This window comes from Esox lucius, chromosome 2 (genome assembly GCF_011004845.1).
Source record: "Esox lucius isolate fEsoLuc1 chromosome 2, fEsoLuc1.pri, whole genome shotgun sequence".
In the NCBI taxonomy this organism is placed as follows: domain Eukaryota; kingdom Metazoa; phylum Chordata; class Actinopteri; order Esociformes; family Esocidae; genus Esox; species Esox lucius.
Window position 1 is genome coordinate 16388789 of NC_047570.1, and position 26881 is coordinate 16415669.

At 47.8% G+C, this 26881-nt stretch overlaps 1 protein-coding gene across 5 annotated transcripts in view; it reads right to left on the reverse strand.

Annotated features, from left to right (window-relative positions):
- The window catches only part of zfhx3 (zinc finger homeobox 3), a 351767-nt gene that overhangs the window by 44516 nt on the left and 280370 nt on the right, over positions 1-26881 (reverse strand). For all 5 annotated transcript variants that reach the window (XM_034287022.1, XM_020053680.3, XM_020053671.3 and 2 more), the window contains one exon: positions 19879-20110. In XM_034287022.1, coding sequence (XP_034142913.1) covers positions 19879-20110 — 232 coding nt within the window. The remainder of the gene's footprint in view (positions 1-19878; positions 20111-26881) is intronic.

Here is a 26881-nt window from a genome sequence, read left to right on the forward strand (position 1 = left end):
CTCTGTTTAGTCTTTAGAAGGTGGAATAGTTTCAGGAACAGTCATAGTAGATTTCCTCCGTATCTTCTCTGTTTTACATGTTCATATCAGCTTTCATGAGCTGCTTGATGAGAGAGAGAAGGGGGATGACTCACATTCCCCTGACATTACTTAACCATGCAAGAGATCACACATTTAACGTGTATCATACAATTCCTGATAGGCCCTCCAACAGCAAACAAATGCATATTTAAGACCATCTTTCATAATTTATGAAGAACAATTACAGTCACCATGCTAGCACTCACTCACTGAAAACACATATTTACTCAGCTACTAAAGACCAGGGCTGACCAAGTAAGATTACAATCATTTATCTTTCCTCGCTTTCTTTTGTTTTCAAATCCAGACTCCAAGTCTTAAATTAGATTTACCAGGTGTCACCTTATCTTTAATATATGTTCCTAACTCAACAACAATACTCTGGAATGGGAAAATAAGTAGTTTCTTCACATCAGTCAACAATGTGGAGGAAGAGGGGTAGCGAGGAAGAGAAAAAGAAAGAGAGAAAGAAGGAGAAAAAAATGTCCTCTGTTGAAACGGCATTCTGTGATAAGTGAGGTAATGGATTCCAGGCAGGACTAGTCCTGCTCTTCAACGTGAAAACAATAGTATTGATTTATAAGTGTGTTGTATTTCCTGTACAGACTGCGTGTCTATCAGAGGCCATTTTATTGAGTGCTTGGGCTTGTCGCTGCGTTCAGCCCCTCGCTCGTTTCCAGCTGTTTAAAAAAAGGCAGGAGTTCACAGCTCTGCTGCGCTCACTGGGGAGACATAGTAGAACAATACAACTCTGACTGCATCTACTCTGCCTATCCTGGTAACCACTGCCTCCTAGGTAAGATAGGCAACCTCATGCGATAACAATGACTGAACAAAACAAGTCGTCAGGTCCTTGAACAGGAAGTTGTAATGCTTAAATGCCAGAGACTAAAACGCAAGATATGAGGTCCTGAATTCAATCGGAGATAAACAGTTAGGTGTGGGAAGACACAAACCAAATTAAAACTAAACGGTCCAGGATGCATCTAATCAAAGAGAAAGAGAAAATGAAGTACAGAACAACAGATATATGGGCAGGACTATTGGCTGTGTTACCTGTAGCTTCACTCCCTATTCTAAATGGTTTAGGGATAACATTAATTACCCCATTGCTCATTAATGGATGAAGCCTTTATTGGTTCCATTGATCAGCAGGACTTGTTAGCCATCATCTTAAGCAACGGTGGATGTAACAAGCTTATATTGGCATATCAATTAATGCAATCAATTCCTGCCTAGCTTCTGCCATTTCCCCTCACTCTCTTTGTGTCTCTGGACAGAAAACACAAAAGGCCTATGTCAAAGCAGATTTTATTAAGATTATTTCTAATTTCTTACTTAAGCTGAGAGGTGTCCATTTAATGGAATGGGTGGAAGCACGAATGGGGGGGGTGGGGGGGGGTTCTGCGAGGGAGGCAGAGTGAAGCTGTCTGTTCTCCGTTCAGTAACACACCAATATTAGGGTCAGAGGAGTCAAAAGTCATACTGCTCTCCCTGCAACAACAGGAAGCTAAAAGATTTTGGTGGGGGAAAACAGATTCTGACAACGAATAGGAAACGCTAAAGGAGATTCTACTCCACACTGACTCCACACATTCCTACTAGACAGCTGAGGAAGTTCAAAAGGATTATCTGCCACACACCATGGCAAGTGGCACATCTCAGACACCCGTCCCTTGATACTCTCAAACAGATCACAGCTAACTGCACTCAGCCCCTGTTCTTTAACGCTATAAGTCTGCTCTGACTGGCTAAACCGCCTGTTTCGTTTCAAACTTCCTTTTTTAATTGAGATCAATGCAGCTTTTTAAGACTCATTGATTAGCACTTAGAATCCTCTTCTCTGTCACAGCTTTTCCTACGGGACGGTCGACGTTAAATACTACAGTACCAGTGTGGTGTCGCCCAGTAAAACATGGGGGGGCAAACATGAGTCGGGGAGAACATGAGCGATGAATAAGGCAGCAGAGCGTGATAACCGAAAGCACACCATGACAAAGTGGAGGGATTTAACGTTGGGCCCCCAGCACTTAATTTGCTTAATAACAGATGATTCTGGGGAAAAGTGGCCGCTCTGACAGGGATATCGCCCGACCAGAATGTCTCACTGGCAGAAATCTTGTTTGAAGACAACACCTTGTAAGGACTCACCCTCTCCACGCCTACGACCATCGGCCTCCATGGCTCCCCATGTAACCTGGTCATCTGTCTTCCTCCCTCAGTTCTCTGAGTTCTGATGGTCTTCTTAAAAAGGTATTTAATATTCTCCAAACCACCTGGGGGCTGGGAACCATGAGGGGCCAAAGTGTGTGAAGACCATACACGAGCTGAGGAGCTCCAACCCCCACTTCCTCATTGTGTTTTACAGATTTCCAAAGGAACGCCAGTAGAGTAAAAGTAAAAACTGCTGAACTGCTTTTTATACAACCTTGTGGTAACCTCTGTGAGTTCTGTCAACATTTAATCACAGAGGAATATAGTACTTTATATAATCACAGTTGTATTAAACTGTTGGGCTAAAATCTATTTCTAGACAGAACAGGCATTAAAGGGTGCCTCTGGTAACTGTTTCCATTTTATGAATGCTGTGAAGGTCAGCAAGAGGAGTTGCTGTTTGCTGGACAGTGTTATTGCAGTATCCTATGAGACCAGGCGTGCAGGCAGTTAGTTGGGCACCCCGCACTCTCAGGATCCGGGTCCTCCAGTAGGCCCTCTCAGTCCCTGTCCCCAGAGCAACGTACAAGTGGGCTGAGCAATTAGCAATTTCATGCTGATTGCCTGAAGCATGTTTTGCTATGCCATAAAGATAATAGCATGAAAGGCTCGGTGCCCCCCCCAACCCCACCCCCCACGGTGTTCATCCGTTGCCTCCATCTCTCAATTCTCTCCTGTGTGATTCACAGCCCAGATATTACTGGAATGGCTGCTCCGTCTGTCCGCCTGGCTGGCTGGCTGCGTTATTGAAGACACTGCTTGCTTAGAGGGGGCATTTAAGGAAACTATCTAGAGGAGTCCCTGAAGAGTAAACACGTTTGATTATTAAAGGGGGAGAGAAAACTAGTGTGTGTCTCCCACTGGCTTCTTGATTTTAGAGTCTAATTTGGAAACGGCACAACAGGCTGCAGGTTGGGAGAAGCAAACGGGTTTCCGTCTCCCTGAACACACCGAGCACGCTCCGTAGTGACAGCCCTCGTCCTCCCCGCCGCGCCGTCGTTTGGAGGACACCGGCGTAACAACTTCCCCCCACACGCCGTGGCGCTCGCCGCCGCTCAACAGGGAAAGCTGGGCGCTGATTATATCCTACATGAGCAGTTGCACATCAAAGAGTAAATACTGGAACCATGTGGTTAACATTCTTCCCACGTTTGCGTCACGCACCACACCGACAATAAAAAGTGTGCAAAACACGTTTGTGTGTCTGTGTGTGTGTGTGTGTACCTACCGTGTATAGCCCTAAATCACGCAGGGATTCAACAACCCCATCAGAAACCGTTTTACATATAACGTTGGGGAAGACGAGAGCTGAGCCGTTCATCTAATTGCGTTCATTTCAACGGATTGGATCCACTAGCTGGTCTGTTTTTGAGCTTTCCTGCATTTCCAGGGGTCACATGGTGGTTTGTGTTTCCTCCAGTGCTCTCACCTACGCGGTATGCCCACTGCATACAAGAGTCATGAGAACACACTAAGGAAGACTCTGGCCACTACCGCTCTGCCGTCACCTACTGTAGCACATTGTCCTCAGCCCAGATGGGTCACGTGACCGACATGGAAGACATGGAGCTGCTTCATTTTTAAACCAAAGTGCTGCCTTCATATCACTAATGATATTTTTGTGTTAATGACTGCCTGTCGTTAACACAGAGGCTGGCCAGGCTGCATTGGCAATCTGAAGATTTATTTACTTAATGTTTAATGTTACGACCAGGAGAGGGAAACTAATGAACTCGAGAGGTGGTTTAAAATCAGAACACAGCTACGGTGTGCCTTTAAACAAGGAAAGGCTTACCTACAGCTACTGATTGATTTCTCATGTTATTTCAGATTGGACTGACAAATCCCCCTCTGGGTATAGACTGTGTCCTTATATTTCTCTAAATCTGCCAGCGAAAGGTAATGAGGTAAATAAATTCACAATTTGATTAAAAATATAATAATAAATGCTTGATTGCATTTCATCCTGATGGAGTATGAGTCCCTGATCCTCTTCAGTATTCAAATGACTACATTTTTTAACAATCAGCTCTAGCATGATCATCAAGAAAAAAAATGAAAACGCACAGATCGGGAGACAATATTAATGTGAAGCTAGGAGACGGAAGTAGACAAATCATTGCAGAACCAGCCCCTTTCACCTGACGCCCTCCACCCCCCGCCCCCCCCCCATGTGTGAATGTCCAGCTGGCGTGGTTACAGCCCTGGCCCATCGGCTGCTCACACAGGCATTAGAGGACACACAAGGCCCACTGTCCATTTGCATCCTGAAGTGGTGATTGGACGCAGACATATAAAACAATTCTGCTTCTTACATTAATGCCACAACCTCAGTAACCCCAAACAGCCCCCCCCCCCATCTAAATTGAAGTCACAGCCCCCTGCTTGTAGGGTATGATAATTGCGGACGGCCAATAAATTACTACTGCCTCCACATCAATTATAAGCATCACGTCTGGCAATAAGGAAAATGAGATCTTGTGACAAATTTCATGAGGCTTGGCTGCCCAGCAGCCTTTCTTAACATGCTACAGATAGCAATCCCTTATCTAGCCTCTGTAATGGGTAGCTACGGATAGAGAGATGGAGCTGCAGCCATTTAATTAAAAAGCTAGGGGGGGCGGTGTAATTCATTGAAGAGGCCCAGGAAGGAGACAAAGCCTTTGTCTCCAATACATATTTTGCTCTACATTGTCACTCATCAGGGACTGAGCTTGCTGTATTGTTTGATAGCCATTCGAAACATTTACCCCCTTCTCCCTCAGCTATTTCCCACCCATTTTCCCCCTTCACACCGCCATTTCCCATCCATTTTCTCCCCTTTCTCTACCTCTTCTTCCTCCATTTTTTTTTTCCTTTTTCCCTGGGGTCCACTGGAGTGTTTTCACGTCTGGGGCTGCTCCGGCGTTTTTTTTACGAATGACTGCGGCGAAGGGATAGTGTCACTGAATGAAATGGCCCCTGCACCTAAGCGTGTTCCCACCTGAGGAGCGTGGGTGAGGGCGCTAGCTTCAAGAGCGCCGCAATGAGGATTTATGATGGACAGGCAGACGGCAAAATAAAACACCAAAAGGGATGGCCCTTAAATCTCATTCCCAGCGCAATATTCATTGCAGTTGCAATGGGGTTTGCTGATAGAGCGTTGAAAAGACAGCATCTGCGTTCAAATTATGGCTGTACTCTCTACTAATATTTAACATCATTAGAAAATCATTAGAAAACCATCATAAAACCTGGGATTATGACTAGAGCATTAAACACAATGATTATTCACTGTGTTCCTTTCCCGCTTTGCCTTGGAAATGAGATTTGCTTCGTAGCGGCTATGTAAGGGACAGCGCAAGTATTTCTCATAATTACTACAACTTTGAAAAACATTGTCCTGCATGAATTACTATACCATTATGTGATTGTGTTTTCCTCCCCAAAAACAACATTTTTCAAGATGGGCTGTGCTTGTGATAACTCGGTGGGGTATTAATGCAATTTTACAGAAGCATTAGCAGACTAATTCAAATATTTCTCTATACCTCCACCTGGAAGGTGGCAATGGCTGATCTTTTATTGCTTTTTTTCATGGCCCGACAACATCCCTGAACATAAAACCATAATATAAATAGCTCAAATGTATACCAATATGTTGGGGGGGGTTGGCTGTGGCTTGTTAAGAGTGCTGACACTGTTGAGAGCGTGGTCAAGCCACAAACCATTAGCAACACAGCACGGCCACAGCACGTAACATTCACACTGTGGCGTGGTGTTTCCTACTGAAAAAAGAATCTCATAATCGTATGGGTTATTCAGCACGGACAAATCGTCTGTATGTGGAAGACGGATGGACGTATTACTTCACCATAGGAGGACGGCTGATGATGTGTTACTTTTTGGGCTTTTCTGGGCATCCCCATTATCAGCAGTAGCCATCAGCACAAAGATAAAAGATCCTAATGGAGCAGCCCCCCAGTGGAGATGAAAGGTGCAAAGGATGGCACTGTTATGAATGCCTAATGCGGCCCACGTTTCTAGGGGAACGGTTGGCTCTCTGGCCCCTTTTTGCGGGGCTCCCCGCCGGGGGCCTGGGCGATAAAGGTCTCCTCTTCCTTGTCATGGAGCGCTAAGGTACTGACCTCTCGACCCTGCCCTCAAAAGCTTTTGAAAACCTCCTTGGGGGCACGCAGAGTTTGGAGGGGAGCATGCCCATGTCCTCCCAGGATCCATCTAGTCATGTACAATGAAAACAGCGGAGGTTTGGTTAAACCTTCCAGAATACAGCCTGTGACATAACCCATGTTAACCACACATGACCAAGGATTGGGACACAGCAAATGAATGGAAGACTCAACGGTCACAATGAGGACTGGCAAAGAGAGAGGGAGAGAAAGAGAGAGGGAGAGAGAGAGAGAAAGAGAGTGGAAGAGAGAGAGAGACAGCGAGTGCGTGTGTGGCCGTGTCAGTGTGTCCTCCATCTGACTATATGAGCTAACTTTGAAGTGCAGAGTTAGAAGAGAATAAACCTTTTCTGTACTTCGAGATAAAAACATATTTTCTTGTGTTCTGAGAGACAGCGAGCCAGCTCTCCTAGCTGCTACATTCTTCTGGAGGCAAGAGAAGAGAGAGGCTAATATAAGAGCAACTCCTTGTCAAGCCTTTGAGAGTAATTCAACTGACACTGATGAGAATCAATGTTCCTTTGAATGCATTACTTGGCAGAAACAGGGGCTTTTGTCCCTTAAACTTAGCCAGCGAAAAATGATGCCCTTCGAACAATGGGGGGAGAGGTGAAAATATAGAGAGTGAGAGAGAGAAAGAGAGAGAGTGCAAGTCTTCTCTGCATTCTCTTTCACAGAGCCAAATGGATTCTGAGCACTTTATGCATTAATCAATCAATATCTCTCACTGTACATCAACGGCGCGACCAAGTTATGAATGACCTTTGCAACAAAAAAAGGACACTGTAATGCACACAAGACTGTAGCTTAGTAACTTTGGCCCGGGTTTTTATCACGCATGATTACACCTTCACAAGGCACAGGGCCATTAATAGGGCACTAAATATGACGAGGTTAGTGGTTATTCAATTTGCACATGGACAGGGGTGGGGGGCGGTGCTAAAGTGCAGCCTGGATGCTGCCAATCACCAGGCCTGCTTGTCTGCCTGCCCCCAGCTCTGTGCAATGTGCTTAGGGATTCATATGATTGGAATAATGATAACAAAATATGTATACACACAAATATTTCAGAATTTGCATTTTTAGTTTCAGACAGGCTTCTTTTCTTGCTACCTAATTTGTCTAGTGCACATTAGAATAATGGCAACAAAAAACATTTACTTGAAAGAAGGAGATTTGTATGAGCGGATGTTGTAAGTTCTAACCGCACCTCTTTGTAGTGAGGGTGCTAATTTAAAGATGGTTCCTGTTTTTATACAAAATAACAGACACTGAACAGGGGTGCAATGTCTGTAGACAATCAGGTACAATGTGACTTCATAGTTTGGGTGGATAACAGTACATAATAAATGTTGGTCTTGGAACATCAGAAGACGGCAGCAGAGATGATTCAACTCTGTGTTTACTAATACATTTTATTGGCAGTACCAACTTCCTCAAAGTGTAGTAAAGTTCTACACGCAATCTAAATCAAACAAGTCACTCTGCACAAAATTATCATGATTTTAGGAATTAATAGTATTTTCTTCTTTTTGATGAAGACACAAATCTTTCATCGAGCAATTGGCTGCCCCTCATGGCAAGTACTGGCTCTTAACTTACTGAGCAATCAATTCCAATAATTTCTCATTAAATGACAGAATTCTTGAAATCAGATAACATGCACCAGGAAATGTAAAGATACTTTTCTGGAGGCGGGAAACGGAGGGCAGACAAAGAAGGGAAAGAATTTGCCTTTTCTCCTTTTCTTTTTTTAATGGGTTGGAATAAGAAAACGGGGCAGAGTACGAGGTGGGGGGGGCAGTAGTAGTAGTATTGGTGGTGATGGGGTCTCTTTCCGTGCCCCCTCCTCAGCGCTGTTGGAGCGTGGAGGTGAAGCGTGGAGACAGAGTGGAACGGACAGGAGCTGACTGCACAGAGAGCCACAGAAAGGAATAGCCCAGGCCAGGAGCACAAATTAATGCTATTGTGGCCCGCTCACAATGGGGCCTGCAAAGTGACTGCGGAAGGCCCTTAAACAAAGGAGACATCGTTCTCTCTCCCCCACCCAATTAGATTTTCTCGCATGGTTTTACATGACAAAAACACAGGCCATTTTTCCTAATTCCCCCTGCCATATTGGGCCCCGTCGACCCAGGACCCGGGGAAACTAAACAAACGGCAGATTAGCGCTCCGTCTGGCTGACTGACAGTGACCTGAGCTGTGCATTCAGGCACCTCCATACTAATGCCACCCCAAATATCTGCCCTGTCTTAACCTTTCCAAGTGCCCGAGATATTTAATGTATACTCGAGAGAAAAATCTTCTCCGAAGCACACCCCATCATCATTATTTTATTCTCAACAGGTCCTCTGAAATAACATTTCACATAGCCCAAAATGAATGAAATACTTCATCAAGCCTCCAATCTATAGCAGGGTTTCTTATGATTTCAAAACAAAATGGCTGCTCTTGTTTGGGTGTAGATCCTCCCATTTAATTCAGAAGTGTTTCTGTAATCTAGTTATCGTAACTGTGTGCTGATTGTTTAACAGCCATTGACTTGCCTGTCATTCCCAACACAGTTTCCCATCCAAGGTTCATTAAGGGAACAGGAAAGAGTGACACAGACCTGGATGCTAATTCTATTCCCAGAGAGCCGGGACACTCTTCTCAGACACCATTAGTTCCTGTTTTAATATTCAGTTGACCAGGCACCAGACTCTACAGTGTAATCCCTCTTCACTTCTATTAGGAACCACACAGGGGAGCAGCACCAGCTCCAACCCTTATAGAGGGATGTGTTCTGTGGGGCAACGAGAGACCAAAGACCTTTAGCCTGTCTGATGCACTGGGCTGGGATTTCTTTCTCTCTCTCTCTCTCTCTCTGCCTCTACATCAACACAAGCAGTGGGTTACATCATTTTCTACCCTGCAGGGTGTTACAAGACTTTCACTGAAGCACTGAATGTGCTAAACACTTGACTCTGGTTTCCGATTGACTCTGGTTTCCGACTGACTCCGGGCACTGCAGGTATGCCATCCCATAAGGCCTCTAGGGCGGTTATTGTGCATTCTGAATCTGGGTACTAGGAGGTTGTATATTCAAGTTAATAAACTCCTTCCAAACTGGCTACTGAAGTCTACATGTATCACAGCAGGGAGAGCACTACAACTTCAAAAACAAGTGCATGAGACCATCGGCCTGAGTGAGCGAGGAGAAAATCTTTTTATAGCAGCACTTGGTCAAACGTAGCGGCACAACTCTAAAGTGGGTCTGGAATTGCGTGTCCTTTCCTCTTGACTGTGCAGCGTGGCTGAATTGACTCGATACGCAGGGCTCTCCTGTATGCTTACTGAGCAGGTAGCGTGAAAATTGACCTTTGCTTGGTTTCTAAACAGTGGATTATTCATTTTAATGCTTCAAATTGGTCAGGGTGGTTTTTCTGCTGCCTTCCAACATATTTGCCATCTCTCTCTACCGTCCTTCTTTGTGTCTTTCAAATTCATATTTAAATGAAGAAATATGCTTTACAGAGCTCTGAGGGCTCAACAAATAACCATGCCAAGTATCCCGGAACAATAAAAAAAGCTAAAAGCCCTTATAAACTGCTGAAGGAACTGGAAATCAACAGGCAATGATTGCATTTGCAGTAACCATTTTATGGGCAATGTGTGAAACAAAGACAATGGCAAATTCAGAAAACAGATTGGGCCATGCCTTTGTCTCAGTAGTTTTCTTCTACTCATGAGCACAAATGAGGCTCTTTTTCACAAGAAAACGCAGCGCTTTAATATGAAACCCATGAGTGAGACAACAGAGAGCCTCACACTGGTCTCGTACGCCGTATTCATTATTGGGTAGTGTTTGAGAGGCAGGCCGCGGTCCCAGTGGCTGTGCCCTGCAAACTGCAACCTAAACAGACGCCACGTTGAAAGGATGGCCAAGACACATAACACAGAAAAGAAGCAGGCCTAATCCCTCAGATGAGGGCTATGTCTTTGATGTAGAGCTTCTGCTCTAATGATCGGTGAATCTCCTCTCCATTGCCCTACCATGCCCGGTCTGAGGGGCCCGCTTCCAGATAAAACACTGCACTAAAAAAATATGCAAAAGTCATTTTATGGTCAGTTTTTGCACTTTAAATACCATTCATCAGTAGGCCCAGGCGGACTCCTCAGGCCCATCTAAACAGCCTTGTGGGGGAATCTGTCTACTAGCAGCTAATAAAATAGCAGTGACAGAGCTGCAGGCTGGTCAGACAAAGAGACAGTGTGAGGGCTTTGCCTTCCACTGGACCAGGAGGGACGCCATAAATCTAGCCCAGTCAAACAGCAGGAATGTCCCAGTTTGTCAAAAACAAATACCATCTTGTCTCAGATCATCTACGGGCCGAAAAAGGGCCTCACATCTGGTCAAACAGAGTCAGTCAGACCTCCACCCGGCCATGGGTAGTGCCGACTATGTCCAAGATCCAGTCATTCTTTAACAGATGAGCCTTCACCTGAAAAATAAACCTGTGCAATCAGCAGCCCCAGAGCGCCACACTCTAAACGCTCCTCCTCTATCCCTGGTAACACTGGGTTAGACTGGTGGGAGATCCCCTGTGCTGTGCAGACACAGGGCAAAGATGTGGAGGTGGGCTATGATCAATAGCTGGTAGCACACTCAATCTAAAACCAATTGGTTTTGATGTCCATTGCTCATGATCAAGTATACTTCTTAATACTATTTTAGGAATTCATCGTAATTTCCCACCATATCTAAAATATTGAGTACATGTATTAATTGGAAGTCAAAAGAAAGTCACATCGCACTATTGAGAATTCATTACTTGCAAAAATGTAATCATTCTACATCAGCACAACCCAGATAAATTAAGTGTTTTATACACAAATATCAATGACTCTGACATTTAATTTATTATTTTAAGCAAAGACATATAAACATAATTGAATCAAGTAAGAATGGCGTATTTAATAAACGTTAGATCAACTTAAAAACATTTAAAATATCTAAACGTTTTCAAGTTAATTGAGTTGCAGAAAAAAAAAATCAATGAAGTAACTTTGCCTCAATAACAAAACGCTTTCCCCTTTTCACCCACTTTCTTCAGCTCTGAAGGCACCTCAGGCCAGAGTGACCAGTGCTGCGTGTGTTCTGATGGTGCCCAGCCTGTCCCTGGAGGGGAAGGTGATGACTTCCTCAGCCAGGCCAAACACCTGCTCACCCCTATCGACTGTTGATGGGTGGAAATAACGCCACAACCGTCGCAGGCAAAGACTGGTTCTCCTCAGCCCTCCACACATTTCCCCCACTCCCCCTTCCTCCCTGGCTTGTCTGGGCTGTTCAGTGAATAATCAGGTGCAGGCTGAATCAATGGCGGCTGTGCAAGCCCACAGGTAAAGGTTAGCAGAGTTCACCATTGAATTATTCCTGCCCACATCTGCATGGCTGCTTTTAATTGACGGGGGGGGGGGGGGGCAGAAGAAACGAGGCTCAGACGTATAAAAGTGTGTGTGTATGAAAGTGTGTGTCTGTGAGAGTGTGGGCATGGAGTGTAAGAAACACACAAACAAAATCAGACAGCACAGTGGTACTCACTGCCAGTCATTCACATCTATCACAGGGCAAATAATGAAACAAAACATCTCTTGCTTTCAGCCAGTGTTTATCTGTCTTTATTCTAATGGAGCCTTCAGAATGCAAGGGCAGGCTGGCTGCTTGAAAGGGCATTCTTCACTCCCTGGTTTTGTTTTTTTGTAAGACAGAGAGGTTGAGCTGCTGAGCTGAGGCTGAACTCATCCAGAGCAGAGATCATGACCTTTGATCTGCCAGCGCTCTCTGGTGGGACAAACAGGCCTTATTAAAAAAGACTAAATACAACTTTCCCTGCTTCCATCCTAAAGTTCCCAAACTCAAAACGTCTCCAGTCTCTCATGTTGCCTATAGACAAATTGGGCTGCCATGATTCCGAGAACGAGTGAACTGCATGGTCTCGAAACACTGAAAACACAGCAACAAATGAAGCAATCTAACAGTGTTTCCAAATGGATTGTCTCTTGTTCCCAGAATACCTGACATACACAAACAGTGCAATCGATAGCAAACACGTATATCAGAACTCTGCCGGGCGTGAGGTTATAATGTGTGCCTTGGGGGAGGTCCAAGTGAGCTACCAACAACACTGGCATTTGCTTATGTTGGATTAAAAGTTCCCGCAGTTAAAAACTGGCCCTAGAGGTGGCCCCATTACATGGGGATTGTATACAGCGACCCAAACGCTGGCCTGGGAGGGATTTATGGAAGAGCATGGGTCCATGGGTGCCACACAGGAGGGCCTGGAACAGAGCTTTGATTGGATGGGATTTATATGGAACACTTGCCGTTATTGGTCTGGTGTGATTACAGAACCAGTGAAATGAGTCACACTGGGGATCTGTGTTACACTTACATTACAGCATTTCCCCTAAATAAACCAAGATGGCTGCCAAGCCGCTGTCTACACCAGCCAGGGGACCAACAGCCATGCATGTTGCACGTCTGCAGTGAATGCACGTTGCACGCGGTGCAGGAATCCCATAGAAATTGACCTCAGACTGAACTCAAAACACCTCAGCTATTCAGACTCATACGGTATACCAGGTCGTTTCTGAGGATTACAAAATAGAAACATTAACTCACCTCTCAAAGCTCTGACGACGTCTCCTTTCCCAATACCTCCCTGTCTGTCACTGCGGTGGGTTTAATCAAACCCATCACAGCCGTTCTCGGTATGTCAGCTCATCTATTCTCAGTTCCCCTTCCTGCAACCGCAGAGCCAGCAGCCCTGTACGTCTTCAACCCCGTCTGACTGACAGCCCCAGAGGAGTGTCTGTGGTGGCTCTGCCTGAGTGACAGGGGGAGGGCAAGTCGGTCTACTGCATAACCCCCACCAGCCCACTCCACAGTGTGCAACCCAGCACCCTAAACCGCTGATCCTTACCTCTGCTCCATATCCTGCAGCAAAGCCCGGGTCTAGAAATAGAACTCATTAACACGTTTAGTAAGTACAAATGAGATGACTGTCTCCTGATGGACTGTCTATCTTTTGGATCAGCTTTCAAGGAGAGTGTCTGGTAATGACGGGAGCCAGGGAAACCAATATTATAATGTGCTGCCTGTCTCCTCTTTGGCGTTGGTGACGCACCCGTCAGGGGCTAAAATAAAGGCCGCAGAATGGGCTCGATGACAGGGAGGGCCTGTCTCACCCACACACTGGACAGGGAGGGCCTGTCTCACACACACACTGGACAGGGAGGGCCTGTCTCAACCACACACTGGACAGGGAGGGCCTGTCTCACCCACACACTGGACAGGGAGGGCCTGTCTCACCCACACACTGGACAGGGAGGGCCTGTCTCACCCACACACTGGACAGGGAGGGCCTGTCTCACCCACACACTGGACACCTATGTGTACACTCATCTGGGAGAGGGGGGGTTGGTTGAGTGCGAGCTACATGAAAATCCAGTTCACGCCCACCTGTCATGCCTGACGCTGAAGAGCAGACCCAGAGCACAGCGCACTTAGATGACACAACGGGCCGAGCCGACTTGGTTCGCCATGTACAAAGCTCATTACGCACACAAGTTCAAAGGGGAGCACTTTTTGTCCGAACACTGTTTTGGAATGTGCTAAATGAACTAAGTACATGTTGGATGCCAGGGTCTCTTTATCTTTGCAGTTACTGAGTTCACAGTACCCCCCCCCCCTTCTCCCTCCCTCTTCGCCCTGACGTACCACTCCATCGGCTGGGTTTGACTGACACACACAGTCTTTGTTCGTCTGCCAGGCAGAGCAGAGGCAACTGCAGAGCAGCGGTCAGTGCCATCCAACCCAGTGCTAAGTGCTCTGGGGTACAGTCATGAAACGAAGGAAGAAGGATTTTGGACACAGGCTGTTTTGATTCATAGTCTATCCCAAAATAGAATCGTGGCTTTCTGGTCAATTTGCTATTGCAGGATGAGCCAGCAGAGGAATGTCTACAGAAGCCATCTATAAACCAGGGGGTAGCTGGGGGGGAGAACATCCTTCCTTGTGTGAGTTTGAACAGCAGGGCCATATGACTGCAACTGCATAACCAGCACAACTGGAAAATCTATAAAGCCATCATTTCAGCTTCTTTAATAAAAGGCTTGTTTTTAATATTTTTCAAAATGAAAGGTAATGTATTTCAAAAATTCCTGCCACGTTCTGCGGACAGCAAACAATTTCCTCTACTCCCCATGCCCCTGGGTCCCGGATTAGAGGTCGGCTGTATGACAGCAGCCAGGCTGGGCCCCGGGCCCTATAGGGGCCCCTCCTCACCCGGGCCTCATCTCCACTCTGCATCACCGCAATAACAGCCTTTATTAAAACAGCATAGTGCGCCATCTTGACGAGTCCGGCCCATCCCAGACTGGACATAATATGGTGTGGAAGACGGGGCTGCTGGTCGGGGGCTATAATATCCTGTTTCTGGGAACGTCCACTTTGCATTTTAACAAGCATGAGAAAAGGCTGACATTCCCAAGACGGCTGCCGTGTGTCTGTTGTGTTCCCCCTGCCCGCTGGGCAGCATGCGGCCCCCGAGACGCAGACGGAGCGTGGCCTGGCGCACCGCTGCTTTACCCAGCCGGCTGGTCTCACTGTCCCAACAGCAGCTCCTCCCAGGCACACTGTGGAAGCTAGGTAGCGCTTAAAGCCCAGCTAATGTGCAGCTTTGAGGGCTGGATGCGAGAGGAAGGGAGAGGACCAGGCTTTTATACTGTAAAGGGAGGGGAGATGTTCCAGCCTAGTTTAAGCAGAGGTGAGGACGTTTTTAAAGCCCTTCCCTCAGTGTACACACACACACACACACAGTTGAAGCCTCCTGTCAGCTGTCCGAGAGCCTCTGTAAGGGCCTGAGTGATGATCCAGTGTTTGACTTATTAACAAGTGTTTATGAGCATACAGCTCTTTGAGAAGCAGAGAGCGGCACGTGGTGGAAGGGAGCGACACGCCTCTGTTGTCTGGACGGCTTTGAGATTGTGTGTGTACCCCTGGAAAAGCACCCATTCTAGTGAAACAATCAGTGGGTTTCAAATTGGTCTCTGCCAGTACACAGTGAACCCACCTGCCCCGGCAAACAGCCTGCCCACTCACGGGGCAATGCCCACGGACACCTGCCCACTCACGAGGCCATGCCCAGGGAGATCTACCCATTCACAAGGCAATACCCATTCACAAGACAATGAGTGGAGGCTGCTTTGGCTGCTCCATCCCAGCCTCCTTCCTTCCCTACCTACCAGCCTCCTTCCCTCCTTCCCTCCCTCCCTCCCTCCCTCCCAGCCTCCCTCCTTCCCTCCTTCCCTCCCTCCCAGACAGGGATTTCCTTCTGCGATGAGAGCCAAACCGTCACAGCCCAGCGATCAAGGGCCTGCCATCTGTGACTGAGGCAGATTTACAGCAGGGGCTAATCCACACCGTCAGACCTGTTTGTTCTCCATCTCAGACTCCTCTGCATACACACACACACACACACACACACCTACAACCTGATTTCTTTCTCTCCTCTCCGCTTGTGTCCAATGGGCTGTGGACAGTGTGTTAGGGAGGTGTTGGTGTCTGGGCTGTGGAGGTTGTTAGGGAGGTGTTGGTGTCAGGGCTGTGGACTGTGTGTTAGGGAGGTGTTGGTGTCAGGGCTGTGGACTGTGTTTTAGGGAGGTGTTGGTGTCAGGGCTGTGGACTGTGTGTTAGGGAGGTGTTGGTGTCAAGGCTGTGGAGGGTGTGTTAGGGAGGTGTTGGTGTCAGGGCTGTGGATGGTGTGTTAGGGAGGTGTTGGTGTCAGGGCTGTGGAGGGTGTTAGGGAGGTGTTGGTGTCAGGGCTGTGGACTGTGTTGGGGAGGTGTTGGTGTCAGCAGTAGGTGGTGATATGTTCTGTGCCCTCTCTACGCAGTGACAGTGACAGGGCAGCTATGGGACTGTGTGGGGTTGGGATCCCTCTGAGGCCTCCTTTGTTCTGCAGACCAGTCAGAGAAAGGGTTAAACAAGACAAATGGAGGTCGAGCCACAGAGCAACGCGCTTAAGCAGCACATTTTCAGAGTGGGGGCAGGAATTAAAACAATGGCTGCCTTTTATCCCAGCACTGGTCTAATTGAACAGGAAACTCATCCTTGCCGCCCTTAACAGCACTCTCCCTGGACGTGCTAGAAAAGGGGATACGGGCGTCATCAGAAAGCTCTGGCCTTCAGTGTCCAGACAGGCCTTCCACCGGCAGGGCTTTCTCTCTGGTGTGTCACTGTACCAACAGTCCGGGGGGAAGGCCTGCATCAGTTTGATGAGCCAATCCTCCCCTTGAGTTGTCATTCTTCCTTTCAGACAGAAGTATGGTCGTTGATACGGCGGTCAAGGCTCCTGGGCTGTTCCTGTGACGCCGCTGGTTTTGGGAACCACAGTTCCCTAGCCATCTACTGTAGAGACTAGTTGCCCGGCTGTGTTCAGAGCCCAACAAGTATTCTGGGGGAATGAATGCCTAGCTGACCTAGAAATCCAGGGCACTCTTTGTTTTAAGCTGGAGAACGTTCCACCACTGTAGAAACTGTGCAAGAAAGAGCCCTGCGCCTCAGAAGAGCCAGTGGGGAGGAAATGAAATATTACACCAGGAGGACGGGGCGGGATGGACTGAGGTTGGGGAGTGGTGGACTGGAGCATTCACTAGCAGGGACAGGGCAATAGGAGGTGTTAGTGTTAGTTCAGGAGAAGGGAGGTGGAGTCATGGAATTCACCACAGTTCATGCTCACTGATGAAGAGGTATGTTCATTATCAGCGTAATTCGATCAAGATGCTTGAAGGGGCGGTAGGCCAGAGAGAAAAGGCCGACGTTCTTTATTACACACTTCATTTCGTTTAACGGACCTTTAAAAAAAAATATATAAGGCTAAAAAAGAAAGGGCCGAAGGAAAACATTTGCCCCTGCTCTTAAAGGGGGTGTGTCAGCCGCTCTTGGTCTGCACCCAGTCTTCTCCTGGCAGAGAGCACCACTGGCCTGTAAAGCGGAAGGTGAAGATCTGTATGTAGCACAATCAATCAGCCCTTCAGTACTGAGGCTCGCCAGGCTCTGTTTGGCAAACACCAAGTCACAGGCTATTATAGGATCCGCTGGCTTTTTAAAGGCCCAGAATGACAGAGTATTCAGGAGCATGATGATGACGGCTCGCAGCATGGCGCCCAGCTGCTAACACAGTTGCTATCAGAGCCCAGGGATGGGAGACGCAGGGGAGACACCTGTATGATCACAGTTGGATTATTTAATCACAGTTGTCTTTGGAAGCCCTGATAAAACAATGTTCCACAAATGTGAGCAAACCTTTTGACTTTGGCCTACATTTCCAATTAACTCAACTAGCCTTTCATCAGTGTACTACAATCACTCAAACTTATCGTAATGGCAACTTCAACTCCCAACAAGCCATTCTATTTCTTACCCTCTCGGGTCAAATGTACCTGAAGTACTTTAGAGAAAATATGAGGGCATTAAATGAATCAAAGGCGGACATGACAACAAGGCAATTAATTCATCTTCAAAGCAGATGCTGCATGCAAGCATTAACCTAGATCTACACCTCGCTAACGTCCTAAACAATTACTACAAATTAGAACAATCTTTCCTCCAGCATCTTGTAGTCTTACTTAGGGAGAGTGTAGTTTGATGTGACTCTGCAGGGGGTCTGGAAGAAGCACCCCCAGCGTGCGTGTGTGTGTGTGTGTATGTGTGTGTTAGTGTTTCCACACCCCCGCCGTACAGGAATCCATTACCTAATCTACAACTAGCAACACTCCCTCTCTTCCAAACATGGGCATCCATTAACTCACTTCAAAGGTTAGGAAAGAAAATACATAAATAAACAGAGCATCAACCCCCAAAAAAAGAGAAAATCAGACTTGTTTGTGAACCTTCCCCCACCCCCACCATTTGAAACTAAGTGGACCTTCCCCCTGCCTTCACATGTTCACTTGTCCACTGTACTATAGTCATTCACATATTTGGAGTGCAGCGAGCAGAAAGCTTAATTGTCCTTAATTGCTCGGCTAAATATGTTCTCTAATGATTTGCCTCAGATCTGTGACTGCCTTTTGCGCAATTTCCCGGCCGCTAGCTTCATTATCCGTGCCTCCTTGGAACAAAGCGTCTTCAGAGGCATGGCCTTTTTTTTTTTTTTTTACATAACAACACACAGAGAGTGAGTGTGCGAGGACGGGCAGTGATGGCGCTCTCGTGGGGGGCTACACAATGAAGGTCTTTCATCAGGGTGAGGAAGTTAAAGTGATTAGAAAACCAAAGCCATGCTAAGACTGTGTTAATTGACTGCAGCTCACTGTTTTGAACCGGCCCCCTAATGAACGAGGAACCTTTGCTTTTTGTTTGTGCCTTTAACTGGAGCGGCTGGATCTGTTGTTGTTGTTGCCTGGCTCCTTTTACCTCTGGCTACATTTCTGATTGTGTCCTTAATGGTTGAACAGCACGGTACCCATAGTTTCCACTAACAACAGGCAAAGACAGGCCTGACGTCAGGCTACTGTTAACTATTATTTCTCACAAAGCACATAAGGTAAATGTACAGGAAGCAAAGTACTTAAAAAGTAATTACAGTTAATAATTTTTTTGACTAAGAAAAAAAATTGTTTATACATTCAATATGAATAAATGCACTATTCGTGCCTAACAGTTTGTCCCTTATAGAATGGTGGCACTGTAGCTACTTCCTGCCTTGTATAGAGGGACGTCCTGCCTTGTATAGAGGGACGTCCTGCCTTGAATAGAGGGACGTCCTGCCTTGAATAGAGGGATGTCCTGACTTGTACAGAGGGACGTCCTGACTTGTACAGAGGGACGTCCTGACTTGTACAGAGGGACGTCCTGACTTGTACAGAGGGACGTCCTGACTTGTACAGAGGGACGTCCTGACTTGTACAGAGGGACCTCCTGACTTGTACAGAGGGCGGGTGGCTTTGTGGGCAGATCTGTATTTTGTTCAAGATAATGGGAATGCAGTGTAGCCCACTCTTGACTTACCGTGTTCAGAGGATTTTGCATACGAGGTATCAAAGAATAGAAAACACTATTTTGAATCATCATTTCACCTGCTTATTTCAATGTCATGACACAGACTGGCTGGCGTTTGGAGCTGTTTGTCTTGCTTGAAAAAGATAAGGCACCGACACATACTCCCATTCCAAACGCCACAAAAGTTTTATCGGTTTATCAGAAGGAAAGATATGAGCACTGCTACTCATATGTTTCCGTGAGTGGACTATACTGCAGAGGACAGAAAAAGGTGCTTGAAACAGGGACAGACAGACAGGGACGGGCACCCCCACAGTCCCTCTTTAAAGCAGAAGGAGGGCGAGTCCAGCTACTCTGTATCTTACCCGTGTCAGCAGACGGACATTTGCGGATGGTGAAGATGGCACTGAGCTCTTCCTCCTCCTCGGGGAGGCCCTTCTGCAGGCGCTGGAGCTTCCTCAGGCTCTCGCTGCGCTGGTGCTTCATGGAGCGCACGTGCTGGATCAGGTTGAGCTTGGCCTTGGTGGAGTAGTTGCACAGCACGCAGTGGTAGTAGCAGGCGTCGCCGTCCACCGCCGTCTCGTGCTGCTGCAGGTGCTGCGGGGGGGGGAGGGGGGGGGGAGGTAGGGCACACAGGCTGTTAACCCACAGGCAGACAGCTGGCCAGGCACCACCGACTCACTTTCACTCACACAGTCCGCAAATGAACAAATCAATTACCAATCACGACCCGGTTGTTTAACACCCAGCCTTCCTCCACCCTGTTCTGTTTAGAGCCCTGTGTCTGCCTGGCTGTGTCTGTCCGGGTCTGTCTGCGGGATAACACGACAGGAGAGGGGTGGACGCCCGGCTGGTCTCTGGGGCCCAGGGGGGCAGGCGAGAGGCACACATCACGCACCCCTCAGAGGACCACGGGACCACAGCCCTGGCAGATGGAAGGGAGCATTGATCCCTTTCACTCAAGAGAAGCCTCCTGTCTCAGAAAAGGAAACTCCAAACATCTGCCTGTTTCACGCATGGGATGCTAAATATTGATCAGGGCCAGTCAAATCCTCCCTATCACAGCAAGAGCCGAGGAGATAGAAAGGGAACGCGGAACGAAAGAGAGAGACATACGGAGAGGGAAAAACGGAGAGCGGGGGGGGGGGTGGGGGGGGGCGGCATTCTGAAACACGCCAGAACATTCCTCAGCTACTGATCTTAAGGGGACAGAGACACGGCCACAGTTTTGAACTATCAACCTTAACACTTCCTCTGACAGGCGCGCATAAACACCTCAACCACCGTATCCCAGAGATTATAATGACACCACACCTTCCTGCGCCATGCTAATTACCTCGACATGGCCCAATCAATGACACAAGGCCAACACAACACGATCCAGGCTAGGGGATCGCTGTGAAGCTATTGATCATCGTCCTATAAAGCGGCCTTCTTATCAGCTGCGCGTGAATAAAATGACAGGGCAGCACTCTACTACGGCCACTGTTCTCAATCCTTCCCATGCCTGTCGGGTTCTGTTCAGGCGGCCAACTAAAGCAGTGGATTTCTGTGGCGGCAATCAATGTCAATAATCGCAAGATGGGTTTTTCTATTCCAATCTTCGTGGCCATGAGGTGTGCTGTGAGATCCAGTGGTTCAGTCAGGGACGGGGCCCAAAACCACCATCACCCGTCTGCTGGATGGGGACGCGATCAGATAATGAATCCAAATCAATTTGCATTCTGCCTGTCATTAATGCCACATTAGAAAACGCCAGGAAAGAGTGATTTCGTTTTAACAGTTCCATTCCTGACTGGGTTTCAGGTAGAGGCAATGACAAAAAGGCAATTGAAGAGAGGATACTATTAGAGAAGATACTATTGGATGCAAATGATAGAGATTTTCTTGGGCATCTCAACATGTCATTTGAAAAAAGAAAATTAAAAAAAACTTCACAATACGAGCTTAGAGAAGATACAGAGCTACATTCATTATTTTTCCATTTTGAATGTGCGTCTTCTTGCTGTGAGGGGACAACATGGCTGTTCTCCGATCTACAACCTGTATCTGTCTACAGTGCTCTCTTACTCCCCTGAACAGGCTTGAGGTTGGGTAAAACTAATTGATTCATTAAGACCCTCCTTCCCCCTGCAGTGAGACGATGTGTTTAGATGACTGGGAAATGCAAAAGCAAACATTAGATTTGTGACCATATTATGTCTGAATCAGGTGTTGACGGCTTATGCAGAAAAAAAAAACATCTAAACAATATTACTTTCCCTGAAATGCTCCTGTCCCTTTCTCCTAATGTTTAATTTTCTGGTAATATTGTAATATGGCTATGGGGCTTTCTGGGCAATTGTACTCCATTCTCTCTGGTTTCATATTTCTCACTTCTACACGTAAAACGTACATTAGGACAGAGCTTCCAGGAACCAGAGCCCCACAGCCCTGTGTAATAGAGTTATTAGGTGATTCTAAAAGGCTCTGTCTACCTCTGTGTGTTCCCTCCTCCTCGTTTGAAGCCCTCCATGATGTCACTGAATAGGTGCTGCTGGACATTATCCCCTCCTACTCCTCCTCCTCCATATTGCATCAGATCTCAGGTACGGAGAAATCTGACAGGTTTACTCGTAGATAGCACCAAATCCATTGTGTGATTTCTGAGCTGGGAAATGGCACACCGTTTTTAGCCGTAGCAGATGTCTTACAAAAAAAAAAACTCAGAGAGAAGAGAGAGAGGGAGAGTTCTTACCCCACATGACTCAAGTCTTTAGAAATCTACAAGGAGACACTGAGTTTAAAAGAAAAAACACACGACACCTGACCTAAACTTCAAAGCTGATCTCAAGAGGTAGAAAAAAGTCCTGGGAGTTTTACAGCTTCCCATAAAAAGGGCAAGGGAGAACCTGAGAACAGACTGGCCTGGAACAGGCTATATATCCCCTAAAACAGACTGGCCTGGAACAGGCTATATATCCCCTAAAACAGACTGGCCTGGAACAGGCTATATATCCCCTAAAACAGACTGGACTGGAACAGGCTATATATCCCCTAAAACAGACTAACCTGCAACAGGCTATATATCCCCTAAAACAGACTGGACTGGAACAGGCTATGTATCCCCTAAAACAGACTGGACTGGAACAGGCTATATATCCCCTAAAACAGACTAACCTGGAACAGGCTATATATCCCCTAAAACAGACTAACCTGGAACAGGCTATATATCCCCTAAAACAGACTGACCTGCAACAGGCTATATATCCCCTAAAACAGACTAACCTGGAACAGGCTATATATATCCCCTAAAACAGACTAACCTGGAACAGGCTATATATCCCCTAAAACAGACTAACCTGGAACAGGCTATATATCCCCTAAAACAGACTGGACGGGATGAGACAGGGCGAAAAAAAACTCACGCCCCTCTGTATCAGCACCTCTTCCACTCCACAAGTACCTGTTCACAACCACACGAACCCCAGGCTGTACCAACCAACACCGGGCCATAAGAAACAGTGCTGGGCCATAAGAAACAGTGCTGGGCCATAAGAAACAGTGCTGGGCCATACCAAACAACGGCAGCACCCGGGAATGGGTCCATGTGACCAGGTGTATTCCAAAGGGAGCCCCACAGTAGGCACCGCGGGCCGAACAAAGAAGGGATGCTACCTAGAGTAGGAGCGCACACGCAGACACACGCACACACGTGCACGCTGGATGTGAAAGACAATAATGCATGAGACAGGGCCTGTGTCTGTTTCCTATGATCCAGCAATGAAGTCCCTAGCTGATAAATCACCTCCAACTGCAGTGCAGGAATTCAGCAGCTTAATGAAAAAGTCATGTTGGGGGAGAGAGAGAGAGTGCTAAGAGGAGCTGCCGTGCCCTGGCTGCTCCAGAGGAGAGAGGAGGCTGCCTGGGCTGCCCTGCACTGGGGCCTCTGAGCACCAAGCACCCCACTGAGGCCCTAAGGAGGGAGGAGTTGGGTGGAGGCTGCAGGCCGTCTGTGGCCCCCAACTCAACAGCCCGCATGGACTCAATATCTCCTCAATTCCATTTAATTGGCTGGGAATTCATGGCAATCATGGTGTGGGTGCATGGAGGGAGTTCTGGAGAGGGACCATGAGAGTGAAAGGAGGGAGTGTGTGATCTGGTCAGGGATGAGGAGAGCGTACAACGATCTGGAGAAGGAGGATGAGGAGGAGGGAGTGTGTGATATGGACATGGATGAGGAGAGCGGGCAGTGTTCTGGGGAAGGATGAGGAGGAGGGTGAGGAGAAGGAGGTAAGAGCGTGATCTGGAGAGGGACTGGGAGGGAGGAGTGTGTGCATACCTCCCCTGTCTGTCTGTGGGGGCTGAAACAGGTAGAGAGGGAAGGGCCAGTGTGGGCGCCAACCCATCCTCTCCATGACCCCTGACCTCTCAGTGGGCTATCTGAGGCTGGATCAGTTACAACACCCACCCAGAGTGCTGAATACATCTGCATATCCATCCACTTCAATGGGATGCAAAAATCCACCTTTAACACAAAAGCAGTGCTGTAACTGGGAGAGGAGAACCAACGTGACATGGAGGTGGGTATTACTGGAAGGGTGGAAGGCAATTAAAGAGCCAACACAAGCCGGTAATTTCTCAGAATGGCCCCCAATAGAGCAATACAACATATGCACACACATGAACACACAAGTGCGCTACGGCTCTCTCTCTCTCTCTCACACACGCGCACACACGCGCACACACGTGCACACACACACACACACACACAGTCAGGCATGCAGACACTCTCCATTATGATCATACCCCAATTTCCACCATTAAATTTGGCAGTGCTGTTAATACAAAATTAATGCATTAAAACAGATGACTATCCACGGGCTAAATGGCTATCAATTCAGCGAGAGCTGCGAAATTCCCTGTGTGAACGAGCCAGTGAGTGTCTGGCTGTGTGTGGCTTCATAATTATCCCAGCCATTCTCGCCACTTAGAGGCAAACCTGGACGCTTTCTGGATGGCTGCCTGTTTTTATGTGCGCGTGTGTTTGCTGGTGACAGACAAACAAGGGACAGGAAGGAGAGACCACGCACACCTCACAAGACACTGTGTGCTGCCATTTGAACCTGATCCACTCGTTACCATATGAAGGAGGATACATAACCTGTGATATCACAGTACACAGGTCAGGGTGTCTCCATTGACCGAGGGGCAAAATGATTAGCCAGTTCCAGGCACAAGCCGTGTGTTGATGAATAATGTCAAGTAGCACTTCTGTTATTACCACACAGTGATGTCATGGCAGCAATTACAGCCAATGAGGTCATTGTATTTCACTGTGAAAAGAGACAAAAGAGATGCGCCTGTCGGGCTGAAAAACACACTGGGTTGGGTGTAAAATAAAACCCACTTTAGGCTGGGTGTAAAATAAAACACTTGTGCGAGTCGTGTGCGCGCGCATGCGTGTGTGTGTGTGTGGGGGGGGGTGGAGGAAGCTGGGGTCTCGTAAAGAGGGGCTCTGGGATTCCCCTGGAAGGCAGGCAGGCAGGCTGCTCAGCAGAAGGGGAGCTAGCGAGAGTCTGAGTGCTTGCAGCTTGGCTTGAGATTCCCATCGGCAGCAGCAGCAGGAGCAACAGCATCGACCACAGAAGCGGCGCCGGGTGCCAAGTTCAGCGGCTGGTTCGAATTAGCCACTGCGAGCAGCGACATGCCCAGACGTTGCACTGTGGCTCGGGTGGCGGGGGCGGGGGACGACGGGACTGTACGTACCCGCCCCGAACTGCATGCCCGCTGTTTCCTGTCCCCCTCCTCTTCCCCCCTTCTCTCTCCGCCCCTCTCCCTCCCTAATCCCTCTCTCCCCAACTCTGGTCCCCCTACCTTTGTCTAGAAGTACACCAGACAATTAGCAGCTCTCCCTAGTGCCATTGTGTGGCAATGATCAACTGAAACAAATGAATAAACAACAGGCTGCATGTTTGTCTGGTAGAGATAGAGACAGAGGGGCTCTTTGTCATCATTGAGGGCGGTGAGGTGAAGATGGATGACAGAAGCTTTCCACAGGCAGGGCTATAGGTAAACACGGGCCGTTGGGATCTCACTGGGAGTGGGGGGTCACTAAGTGCCCTAATACAATACTGCTGCTGGCTGGGCCTTGGCCTCCGGCAGCCACTCAGCCTAACTTTAACATTAAATAAAGCAATAATTATTGAATTCCTTTTGAATAAGTAAGATGCTGGAGAGTAAACAATGGGAACATAATTGCAGAGGGAAACCAATCAATGCAGCCAGTCATTTGGCCCATGTTGACAGTGTGTGCCGTGCCTGTGTCTTTGTGCGGCTGGGGAACGAGGAGGGGGCGACGGGTCGCGGTGACAAGCAGCCAAATAATACATTCTCACATACACAGAGCTGAAAACAAGCGGCGGGTAATCCCTCCTTCAATAATGACCCGGGGGCTCGAAACAATGGCCCTCAATCAGCTGATCAATGTGTCCGCATAATTCATGGGCGAGTCTCGGCGCTCCGCGACCGGCGGTGGAGGCTGAGCGGGCCGGCCGGCGGGATCAATGCCCTGTGCGGTGATAACGAGCCTGGGCCTATACCCACCGGAGCCCCGCGCTGGAATCTCAGGCCCCTCTCATTAACAATATTTGTAGAAGCATGGCCATACATACACAACACACACTTTAATTTCAGCCAGATAAACACCCCCCCCCCCCATCTTAATTAGCCAGGCCCATGCGTACCCAACGCACAGCAAATGACTCGGGCAGGAAATGAGACGGGAAGGAAATGATGTCAAGCGCCGGAATAATCATTTAAAATAAGCAAACGAATAGCAAGCCATCGCCCTCCTCTCCAAGCAGCTAATTAACAGCTTAGCCTCCTGGTGCTCTTATGAACGCCAGCCCGGAAGAGCCACAGAGAGAGCAGGGCCGACGCTGCAGTACAATAACTCTGCCTGTAGGAGGCGACAGCTGTGTGGAGCCGCGAAGCAAACAGCTGTTCCAACCGCTCCGTGCCATCTGGACCGGCTCCGTGCCATCTGGAACTTCAAGAGGGCAACTCTGGACCTGCCCTGGCGCTGCTCTTCCCAGCAACCCACTGCCTCCCCGCTACCTCGTCAACAACACAACCCTCCATTTTGGACAGCGGTGATGGTAATTATTAGGACAGGACCGACTGGGGAAAAATGTGTTCCTCTGGTTCTCATTACATCCCAAACAGGAGACTCCATGAAAGCAGAGATATTCACATGCACTTCAAAGGCCTTGATGTTTTCTCTTCTACTCTTTGAATAAAGACCGGTCGTCAGGAGGCATCACAGCTTTATTAACATGGGTCATATCTATCCTAGGAGAAAAAAAAAGCTTAGAGGATAAGGGAAAA